Source organism: Pterocles gutturalis, unplaced genomic scaffold (assembly GCF_000699245.1).
Source record: "Pterocles gutturalis isolate BGI_N339 unplaced genomic scaffold, ASM69924v1 scaffold15700, whole genome shotgun sequence".
NCBI lineage: Eukaryota > Metazoa > Chordata > Aves > Pterocliformes > Pteroclidae > Pterocles > Pterocles gutturalis.
Window position 1 is genome coordinate 6,814 of NW_010138566.1, and position 11,725 is coordinate 18,538.

Consider the following 11,725-nt stretch of genomic DNA (forward strand, 5'->3'; position numbering starts at 1 on the left):
AGCTTTGGAAAAGAGAAAACAGAGGCTATCAAAACCCTTCTGGAAAGGACAAACACTCAAAGCAACACTGCAAGACTTGAACTCCAGAAAGGTTTTCCCATGCAGCTGCAGCAACAAAGTTAAGATTTATCCAGGCGCTGCTGCTCAGAGGTGACCTGGGTTTATTTCTGGGCCAGTGCTGTTACAGCTCTTGGGAGGGAAAGGGAGCTCTGCGGTTCTTTGGGGAGCAACTGGAAGGCTTTAGGCTCAGCAGCCTTTCCTGGGAAAGGGAATAAAAAAACTCCCCAGTGTTCGGTTTTGCAGAGTTGTTGTCCCAATCAATATTTAGTCCTAATTTCTGTTGTCTGATGACCTACATTTGCTAAAGGAACCTGTTCTGATGCCCGTCGCTGCTCCTCAGCTCAGAGGAAAGGACGTATCTGGCCATGGTGGTGTCCTGCTGTTCTGGCAGCTCGATCTCAGCCCAGTGCAACGCGCTTGCCCCACTCACAGGCTGAGAGGTTGCCACCGCTTCTTGAAACACACACGTATTTTGTCCTTCAGTTACTGGCATTTCTTTGCCAGCACCCACCTCTCAATACCTACTGCTAAAGAGAAAACAGATCCTTAAGGAAGAATTTCTTACCAGGGTTTGTTTTGACGCCGTTGACAATGCTCTTGCCAGGGTTGCTGTGGCTGCTCCGGGACAGCTCATCCTCTGTGTGAGAGGGTGCACTACGTGCTTTGGGCTTCTCTCCCCCATCTCTTTCTTTTTTGGCAGTGACAGATTTTGGAGATTTGTCCGATGGCTGTTTCACAGGAGTGGGTGATCGTTTCCCTTTCACATCTAATTTCCGGGCAGGTGAGGAAGATTTGGGTTTGCTCAAAGGTTTCCTCACACCTTTGTTCTTTTCTTTTATGTCTTTCTTGGAAATTTTATCAGTTCTGCTCATGCTTTGTTCATTTACCAACATATCAGGGTCCACCATGCAGACATCAGGGTGAGGAGGATGAGGATGAGGATCTACCATCGGAACAGGCTGAGGATCATGGCTGGACCTGGAACTGGCATGATGAGCACTCCCAACGGCTTTGTCCACTGGGAGGAAATCGGCATCTTCGTCCGAGTCCATGTTGGCATCTGCTGTTATGGACGGACATTCTTCTGTCTCGGGCGGGACGTCTGAGTCTGACTGGGAGGTTCCGGAATCGCTCACCGATGTTGGAGGGGTTTCCTCCACTGTGGCACTTTGCATGGGGCTACAACCAGTGTGGGGCGGCCTGCCTTGCACTGAAGGATGACCGTCCTCCTGGGAGAGGTCACTGTCTTCAGAGAGCTCATGAGGGCTGGGGTTGATAAAGGAGGGGGAGAGCTCTCCCTTCCTGTGCTTGTATTCACATGAGGAAAATTTCTGTCTGCAATCAAAACTGCCTCCTAAGTGTGGCTCCATCTCATGGGAAGCATCTCCGTGGTCCTCTGTTTTTCCACCCCTCTGCATATCTGGGAAAAAGGGCTGGAAACTGTTTGCAGGGGACATCAGAGAGGAGGGACGGCTCTGCCTCTCCGTGTCCTCTTTGCCTGTGCATGGAGAGAAACTGCTGTCAGAATCAGAGCATGTTTTTTCATCCTTCGCCTCTGCTGCGTGGTATGTGCTTTGGAAAGCTTGCAGACTGGTGCTCACCTCCGTTGGACCATTGGCTGTGGTTTCATCTTCATGCTGATGATGAGGAAATGATGTCAATACATCAGGGAGAGACGTCAGTGTCATGAGCTGTTCTGCAAACGGTGCCTTCTGCTCTGGACTGCTTACCCAGGGTTGCTGTTGCTTGTCTGCAGAGAACGGGGTGGCCTGCGAACTCTGGCACTCCCTCCTGCACGGCGAAATGCTGTCACCCGTGCCACCTGTGAATGGTGAACCATGTTCTCCAGCAAACACAAAGTCTTTGGTTTCAGCCGTGTGTGTTTTCGCAGCGTTATCTGGAATCTGAGGAGACACATCCCAGAGACTCCTGGCACCGGGTTCTGCTCCTGCGCCCATGCACGTGGACAGCATATGGGAGTAGAAACTTTCTGCTGTAGCTGGTATCACAGGAGTGGTAGCTTCGGAGGAAGGTTCCTCTGACAGGCTGGAAGAGTCGTCTTTCAGTTGCTGTTGGGGCACAGGCTCTCTTTCCACAGCTTTGGAAAACAACTTATCTTCTTCGTACGGACTCAGCGGTGAGAATTTAGTAAAAGATGAGTCAAGGCTGCTGATTTTCTCAGAAACCTCCAAGTACTCGTCCTTCTTCCCCTGGTCTGAGAGCAAAGCACAAGGAACCTTTAGAGGAAGAGACATATCCCCTGCGTGGCTCGCTGAGGTTTGCTCGTATCTGAACATACCGGACGTGTTGCTCTTTCCTAGCAGGGAGCACTCCAACCCAGAAGCGCTCTCCGTCGCCCTGCCCTCTGCCGCTGGGTCCCGTTTGTGTGCCTCCTGCTGCCTCCCAGAAGCAGATTTCAGGTACGTGTCTTGCTCTGGGAACTCTGGGACCACCGCTGCACTTGGATAATCTGTTACACAGAAATGTGAGTCCCTGGTGGGTTTTTCAGCAACCTCTCTCTTTTGTGAAGAATCTTGTCTGGAGTGGCAGGTTTCTGAAGCCTGCTCATCTCTGCCTGCATCTGGCAGGTCACTGTAACCAGCGACGTACGTCCCTGCAACAGCGGCCGATGCAGTCTTCCTGCTTCCGTATTCCTCCTTCCAGCCCAGATCAGAGGGGGAGGAGGCTGTAGAGCTGGGTGAGATGGACTCCTGGCGCTTGCTCTGCAGAAGAGGTTCTGATATGTGAAACGTGTCCTTCGCCGAGATGTGTGCGTAGACTGTGCTGGCAGCTCCAGAGGGGCTGTGCAGTTTTGACTCCTTTTCAGACTTCTCCTTAGCGCCTTTTTCTAACTCGGAGTCGCTCGTGCTGTCTTCCCCTCGACCTGCTTTCTCACAGTATGTGTCTTTGGGATCTGGGCTTCCAGATTTCAGGGACAAAGATATCTGCTCCTGGCTAGACAAAATGATGTTCTCATCTGGACAAGCAGCATCAGCGTAGGCAGCTGATTTTTTGTGATAAAACGTGTCAGTCATGTCTGTGGGAGAGGCAGATGCTGTGCTTGCGGATGACAGGTGTAGTTCAGAGTCCAGCTCTTCTGGCAAAGCAGAAGACACCTTCAGTTCTCCCTGTCCTTCAAATGTCCTGGGCTCATCCATTTCAGACAAGGGCAGGTATCTTTCATGGCTCGCTGTGTAGTCAAAGGCCGAATCTGCTCTGTCTTTGGGGGATGCTGGAGAAGACAACTCCTTCTCAGCAGAGGTATAAAGGCAGGACTCTTCTTCCTTTGCAGAGACGTGAAAACTTTGACCTTTTTGCGAGATCAGCGCTGCTGCTGGCACCTTGTCGGTGTGACCCGGGCTGTCTGCACCTTTGGGTGCAAAGGGGGAGGGTCCAGCTCCAGACACAATTATCTTCTCATAGATGTCGGCATACTTGAAACTCCTCTCATCAGGATAGGGTGTTGGTTCTCTTTCTTCTTGCTCTTGCCTCGCAGAGCTGTCATCATCTCTGGGTCTGCAGACCCCTTCCTCATAGGCATAAGGCTCTGGGGAGCTCCTGGAACAGGCTGCTGGAGGATGTGCCGCTCGGCTGGCAGAACCCACCGCCTCAGCATGTCCCAGGGCAGCGCTGCCTTGTCCCACGGGAGAGAGCGCGTGCCCTGAAGCTGCGGCGCTTTCCTCTGGGGACGCTGCTGTATATTCACATTCTGCTGGCCTTGTAGACTGCAACAAAGTAGATGCTGCTGCCATCTGCTCTTCTGTTCCTGCAGAGTCATAAAGACCCCCAGAGGATTTGCAGCCATCCCCTTGCTGTCTGTCTGACTTGTATTTCCAGTCTATTTCCTGATACAGACCGCTGATGTCTGATTTCTTCTCTGCGTCCTTCGATGAGACTTCCTCCCGTAGAGGCGGATTCCACTGATCCAACTTGCCAGGTCTTTCTGCTCCTGGTGTGGTGTCACTCTCCTTTTCCAGAGCGGTGGCTGTTCCAGACAGGGGAGATGCTGTCAGTGCCTGGTCGAGTGACTTTGCATAGATATCTAGGACGGCTTTCTCCTCATCGTCTAAGTAGGAGTAATCTTGTTTAGATGTCAGCAACAATTCTTGCCTTTCTTTGTTTCCAGTTAATGCTTTGGCCTGATTTTCCTCACCAGAGACGTATCGAGAAGACAAGGGAGAACTCTCCACTTGTGTTCTTTCCGGGAGGGTGATGCCAGCAGGAACTATTTCCACTTTCTTTGCTTCTGATGTAGGTTTGGCACTCTTCGGTGTGTCTTCTTCATAATCCCAGGATTCCATCTTTAAACATTCTGCTTCTGCTTGCAGTAGCTCAGGTTTGTCTTCAGCACGCCGCAGGTCCTCGTCCTCCTCCCTGGGGAACTGCTGCCCTCTCCCAGCCTCTCCTTCCCGAGGATGCCCGTATGCCGAGCTCCACGCTTCGCCTTCTGCTCCGCTCCAGCTGCGACTGCCAGGCGCTGCAGAGGACAGGATCGCCTCCTCTCCCATTTTGGGAAGGGATTTTGTTTCGTATTCTGGCACCTCGTCCAAGAACGTGCTCTCTCTCTCTTCGTCATATCTCTGCCGCCTTCCCTGAACAGGGATCTCCTCCACCTCTTCTGGAAACCACACTTTCTTCTCATAACTTAAATCTTTCGTGTAAAACTCTTCCATTTCTGGAGATTTTTCTTCTGGAGCTTCCTTGAACCTGCAAGATCTTCCACCTTCAGCAGAAATGTGTGACGACGCTTTATCCGCAGTTGGGCTGGCCTCTGCGGAGGGTGAGCCCTTCACCTCTGGAGACGCGTCCTGCGAGCCCCAGCCCGCCGCGCGGCCCCTCCGCGGGCCCTTGTCTGCTGCGGAAAACAGACTGCTGTCATCTGGAGACAATTTTTCCGTTGAAGTATCTCTGGGTGACATGTCTTTAACTGAGACACTTTCTGGGCAAGGAAAAGGTTTTGACACTTCTCCTGTGAGCTCTTTGGCAGAAAGTTTCAGTGACTTTTCACAGGCAGCTGGGCTCTGCCCTGTGAAGTCCGCGGACTCCACAGCATCCGAAGAGAATTTCTCAGTGAAGTCAGACACAGTTTGTTCTTTTGCAGCTATCTCTTCTGTGAAGCTGAGAGATTTGATGTCTTCTGGAGAAATTCCTTTCACTAAAAACTCTGAGGAAGTGTCCTTGCTGGGACTCTCAGTCAGAGAAATGGATTTGGTCTCTTCTGGAGAAATGTCTTTAATGGAAACATGAGAAGATTTTTCTTCTTCCAAGCTGTCTCCTGTGAAGTACAGCAGTTGTCCTTCCTCAGCAGTCACTCCCGTCACAGAAATATCTGAGGGTTTTTCTTTACCAATACTTTCTTCTGTAAGAGAAGGTGATTTGGTGTCATCTGGTGAGAACTGTGAAGGTTTGTCACTTTCAGATTTGCTTTGGCTTGTGAACTGTGGAGGAGCCAAACCTCTTAGAGATGTTTCTGCGGCAGAGAATGGCTCAAAGGACAAGTGTTTTGAAAATCCCATTAGACTTTCTGTCATGGTTTTAGGTCTTTGCTCTTTTTCTGGCTCCAGAAACGCGTCCGTGCTGGGCTGGGGCAGCCCCGGGCGCTCCTCCTCCTCCCCGATCACCAGTGTGTCCTGCTTGTGGTAGGAGAGCCAGGGCCGCTCCTCCTTCCCCTCCGGCTCCTCCTGCACCTCCTCCCCAGGAGATGCCGCAACACCCCTGCCCAGGCCCAGCGTGTGCTGTATGGGTCCGGGAACTTCTTCAAGTCTGTCTTCCGCCGCAGAAACCTCATCTTCTCCGAGAGGTTCACCCCTGGCTCCCTTCGCCACAGCAGGAGTCTGGCCCTCCAGCTTCCTGGCAGCAGCATCTGGTTGTTTTTCAAATAGATCTGAATCTACAGTTTCTATTTTTTCCTCCACGGGAGACTGATGGAAAGGCGTGTGTCCTGCGCTCATGGGGCCGGAGGGGGTGGGGGAGGCCATTTTGACCGTGCTGTCGTCAGGACTCATGCATCGTTCCTCAGCCTCTGCAGAGTCGACCTGGGGAAACGGGGTTTCTTCCGCGGACAACAGCAGGCCAGGAGTTTGCACCACTTCCGCGGGAACACCGATTAACCTGTTATTAATGCCTTGATGAGCAAAGATGGGGGCAGTGTAATGCCCTCGGAGTTTCTCAGGCATTTCATTTGGAGTCCCATCTTCTTCTTCCTCTTCATCTTCTGCCTCTTCATGAAGATCCTTTTTATGAGCTTCCAGTCTTCTCTCTCCTTCTGCTAACGCACGGAAATCTTCAAGGGGTGGAGATTTAAAACATTTGTCTTCCTCCAAGGATGATGTGGGAGAGATTGTGCCAGCGGAGGGAACATAGTCAAGACCTTGGGTTGCTTCCGTCCGAGAGGAGGGCATGCTGTTTGCTGTGTCGAGGAGTAAAGAGCTTTTCCCAGTCTCTTCTGTTTGCGGTGCTGTTAGAGATGCAACAGATTGATCTTCTGCTACTGAGGTTGCAAAAGAGGAAAGCTTGTCGCATTCTGTAATGGAGGTAGCAGAGGATACATGTTCCTCCTCAGCTAGAGGTGCTGCCACGATGTTGGTAGGATATGCCAGGATTTCAGACTCCTGGCTAGCGTAGCCCTTGGCTGAAAGGTCAGCAGTCGGCACGGCCTGTATTCCGTGTATTGCTTCAAAAGAGCCTGGGTGGTCAGGAACAGAAATGTCATAGGCATTGACATCGTACTTCAAGTGTGGGATCCTCTCTTCCTGTTCATCATGTATTTCCTCATCAGAGATGGTCTGCTCTGTTTCTGAGTAGCCTGGGATAGTTTCGTCTTGGATGTATGAAACATGTTCTGCTGTTGCTCCTGGTGGGACTGGCAGGCTGCTCAGACAGGACTCTTCCTTTGTTACATCCTTTCCAAGGAACTTGTTTTTCTCAGCCATGTCACTAAATTCTTTTTCCTTTTCTGCAGCGGTAAATATTTTGTCCTCCCTCTCATCCTGTCTCAGCTCGTAGAAGTCTCTCCTCTTTTCCATCATCTCGTCTGCCTTCATGGGCTGTTCTTCCTTTTCTTCTAGTTCTGCCTTTTCTATCACATCTTCTCTCTTTTCCTTCTCACCCTCTTCCTGTGCCTCTGTTCCCTCAATATACTTGTTAGAAGTCTTTGTTTCTGCTTCTCTCTGTTTTCTGTCCAAAGAGATTTTCTCCTCTTCCTCCTTTTCCTCCTCTCTGAACGCTGATGACCAAATGTCCTTTGCTAAGAGGTCTGTCTGTGATGGCAGCTGTTCTTTGTGGGGAAACAGCTGAATGTCCTTGTCCTGCTCAGCTTTTCCCTCGCAGTATCTCATGTCATTATTTTCATCTGTTGTTCTTCTTTCATCCTCTGTTTTTTCAGCATGACCCGCTCTCAGTTCTAGCTGATGGACTGCCTTTTCCTCTTCTGGTGATGCTTTTTCCATGTCAGTAGTAGTTATTCTCTGATCAGGAATGTTTGTTTTTAAAATCAGATCTGCTTCAAGGCAGCTCTGAGCAATCATGTCAGCAGAGGCTTTTACCTCTGTTTCAGGCACTCTCATAATCTCATCACTAACCTCAATGTCTGACATCTCTTGGGTCACCGGCAAGGCTTCCTGCTCCTCGTGCTTCAGTTCCTCAAAGTCCTTTGTAAGATCCTCTGGTGAAGACAGGACCAACCTCTGTTCAGCTATGGAAGCCTCTCCTGGTACCGGTGCTTTCTCCATTGCTGGTGCCTTCAGGTCAGCAGGTACCTCCTTTTCAGGTTTGACTTTGATCTTCTCAGTTTTGAGTCTGCCTGGAACTTTTGCCTTGTATAATGTTTTCCTTACTTCTGGGGTAAATGGTTTTAAGTCTGGTTTAGAAATTTTTTTGGGCTCTGGTTTGGTTTCTTTCTTTTTGTCCTCTTTCTTTGAATCTTTTTTTTCCTCTTTCTTTCCGTCATCTTTTTTTAAGTCCTTTTTCTCCTTCTTAATCTCCTTCTTTTCTTTGTCTTTCTTCTCCTCTAGTTTGGATACTTTCTCTTTGAGATGCTTTTTTCCAACCTTGTCTTTTGTCAATTTCCTTTTCTCAGCTTTCAAAGTGTCACTTGTTTCTGTCTTTATCTTTTCCTGTTTGACAGGTTTCTCAGGATTTTTCTCTGAGTGCTCTTTAACCTTTTTCTCAGTTTTAGCATCCTTTATGACCTCTGGTTTAACCTCCTTAACTCCTTCCTCAACTGCCTCTTCCTTCTTAGCTGGCTTTGTCACAGATGGCTTGGGGGAAGACTTAAGACTCTCTTTACTGTCCGTTCTTTGTTTAATTTTGGTCTGCTTCAGCACAGGTGGAGGCATTCCAGAGGTGATATCTTTCTGAGTAGCCACTGGGTACCTCAGAAAATCCAGCTGCTTGAGTTTCTCAAGACCTTCCAGTATCTTATTTTGAGGAGCATTTCCAGGAAACAAAACTCTCACAATTTTCTCTGTTGGGCTGGCTGGGAGCCACACCACGAGGGCTGTGATGGATGTGAGATAGGGAACAGAAATTTCACCTTCCTTCCCACTTGCGAGAATTATGCCAGTCTTTGCTTTACTATTACCAGCCCATTTCTGCATTAGAAACTGCATTTCTTTACTGTCCTTGACAGGATTCAGAATATACATGTCCAGCTTACCCACTCCCATTTTGAGGTTCGATGGTGTTGCTCACCACCCTGTAGAGAGGCTCTGACTTAATGCCCAGTCTGTTGAGATACTGCAGCGTCAGGCACGCTTCTTCGATGCTCCTCTTTACTTTCATGGATGATTCAGGCATCTTCAGTTTTTCAGGAACATTGAAAAAAACCACCCCTAGCTCAGGAGAAATGAGGTTCTTCATCCAGTCACTGTAGTTGGTAGAGCCCTGGGATTGCTCCTCCTCTTGCTCAGCAACCTTCCTCTGCAGCAGCCCGTTGATGCCAGGGAGGTTGTCTGCACCGATGTGCGTGAGCAGGATGGAGTCGATCCTATCCAGGTGCCTGACCAGCTTCCAGAAGCAAGATTTCCTGTCAGAGCCACCATCCACAAGGATGTTAAACCCATTGACAGCAAAGAGAGCAGAGTCACCTCTTCCCCCAGGGAATATATAGCAGCAGGGTTTGGAGAGCTTCAGAAAGCCCCCTGAGGTGGGTGGCTCCAGGAGATCAAACGGAGACGGCACGTCGACTGTCTCAGAGACGTATTCTGCAAACTCGGACACCCCGTCCATTTCCGGCAGAACTGGATCAGGATTCAGTCTCAGATTAATAAGTTCCTGAAATCGAGGATGCCCAAGGTTGCTCCAGTCTCCTTCTCCCACGCACGACACGGTAAGGGAGGCTTTGATATCTGAATCAGCGTTGCTAAGAATCTGTGTGACCTGACGAGACAAGCACAGACAAATAAAGGTCAAATGGAGCTGTGAGACCTATCAAGCACTTAAAAAAACCAAAATAATGCAGAAATACTGAAGATGCCGTGAGCACTTTACTGACAGGAAACCCTGGAGATAGATTAAATCATCCAAAAGCCCATTGCAAGGGGCCGTGTTCTGCTCTCTTCTGAAATTCTTCACGTCGACGGGTGTTATGCTTCCCAACTGCTGGGAGTGCACAGTGACAGGACCTCAGGAAAGAAAACGAAAGCAGGAACCACCCTGTCCTCTCTCCTTACTTCTTCCTATTTAACCTGGGATATCAGTCTCCGTTTCGGGCTCAAAAATAGCAGTTGCTTTTTGATTTGTGAATCCCAGCCCTGAGATACCCTTTCAAAGCTAAGCATCATTGTCTGAACTTGTCCCTGCTCACTGCTAGTGAACAATCACACAGCATTTTGTGCCATTTTAGTGCCATAGGACTTTTTTATTCAGATTCATTTTCCTTCCTGGGACCTATTTTGAGAGTCGTGACTCCACCTCTGACAGACGTATGGGGCTGGGGACATGCTACATGATTAATAAGTAGAACTACAGTTGACAGAATTTCCAAGGCTCCTTAGAACTACACTGAACGTACCATGAGCAGAGAAGCCTTAAACCTCAGACCTCCTCAGTGTATGAAATGGGATTAGTGCTTCTTTACACTGTTCTCTTGCTTAGACAGCCCGTAATTGACTAGTTAGTGTCCAAATAAATGGGTACCGGAAATAAATGAGAACAATCAGCCTAAGATACATGAGGGTGGGCAGATTTGCTGATGTAATTACAGCAACAATGGTATCAGTACCTTCCACCAGACAGAGACGTTCTGAACATCTGGTGCACGACTATCAGTGGAAGCGGGGCTGACCTGCAGGCTGAAGCAGAGTATCTGTACTGCAACGAGCGCCAACAGAAAGAGAGCTCAAAGCCTCTGAGGAAAGCCGTAGCACACCTAGCTAAGATAATGAGCACTGGAGCAGAGGTTCAGGGATGTCCTATAAGGTTTTCAAGACCCTACTGGACAAAGCCCTGAGCAATTTTGTCTGAATTCAGTGCTGACCCTGCTCTATGCAGGGCTACAGACCTCGCGAGTGCCCTTCCAACCTGAATGATTCTGCAATTCTAAGATTAAATAACAACATTTGCAGTTATTTAATCATCATATAGTTGTTTAATCAGCATTTAGTCATCCCCTCATCATCATTACAGACCCCTAAGAACACTCTGAACCTTGTGAACAGCTCATGCTTGCTGGACTGATCGTGAAAGTAAGAGAAATACCCACATTTGCTTGGGTGATGATGGCCTCTGTTTTTTGGAAGCTGCCCACAGATATTTTAAGACCTGCTTTAAGAAATTTCGAGTGTCTGCCCACTGCAGAGACAGCCTGGAAGGTTATTTCAAGCTGAGCACTTCAAGGTGGACTCACCCATGCCTGCCACCTTGGAAAGCTTAAGCCGGGGAGTTAAAGCAAGATGCCCAAGCCTATAGCATGAATTATTTAAGGTGTGCAACTTTTTGCCTCTGTGGATCTGCCTCCTGAAGGAGCGGCACAGGCTGCGTTGCTCCATCATGCACTCCATGAACAGGGGGGACTCGCTGGCTGACTGCTCACACTCACCTCTGGGTCTGAAAGGATCTCAGCAAACTTCTGGTAGGTGAAGGTCCCCGTCTGCAGGATCAAGTCTCCTTCCTGGTCTGAGCTCTGACCACAGAAGATCAGTAGTTTGTGGGCGGATGGATCGCAAACCAGTGAGCGGACCTGTTACCAAGAGACAGAGTGCTGCAGTCAAGCAGTGATCTGTGCTCCTCGCCAGCACCCAGAAACCCCACGGCACAGACAGGGGGTACTTACAGTTATCCACAAATACCCAAAAACATCAGTTTTCTACATGCAAGAGAGCAGGTTATTGAAGAGGGAAGATGCTGCTACTGCCTGCCCGACACAGCTCCGCTTCACATCATAATTCACAGGGAAAGTGGCCAAGCCAAGAGGAACTGCCACGGAAGAGTTGGCACGTGCAGACGCTCATCAAACGGGAATGCTCAAGGTTCAGAATCCCTCCACCTTGTTTGCTAGGAAACTCTACAAGCTCCTGAGAAAGCCTCAAAATTGGGTAGCTCTAAGGCACCAACTCTTCCAGGAAGCAGCGCCTTGCCAAGGGCTGGCACACCCAAAACCACCCACCTCCACGTGCTGCTGTGCCCAGCAGTAAATTCTGCTACAGAGGACTGGCTAACGCATTGC

The 11,725-nt window shown here is 49.4% G+C and overlaps 1 protein-coding gene across 1 annotated transcript in view; it reads right to left on the bottom strand.

The window, feature by feature from the left end:
* LOC104468805 (microtubule-associated protein 1A-like) overlaps positions 1 to 11,725 on the bottom strand; it is a 13,301-nt gene that overhangs the window by 1,341 nt on the left and 235 nt on the right. Inside the window, 4 exon segments of the mRNA XM_010083050.1 lie at positions 1 to 25; positions 626 to 8,730; positions 8,732 to 9,438; positions 11,099 to 11,239. The exon segment at positions 1 to 25 is cut by the window's left edge and continues 220 nt beyond it. Of these exon segments, the coding sequence (XP_010081352.1) occupies positions 1 to 25; positions 626 to 8,730; positions 8,732 to 9,288 (8,687 nt within the window). The 5' untranslated portion in view covers positions 9,289 to 9,438; positions 11,099 to 11,239.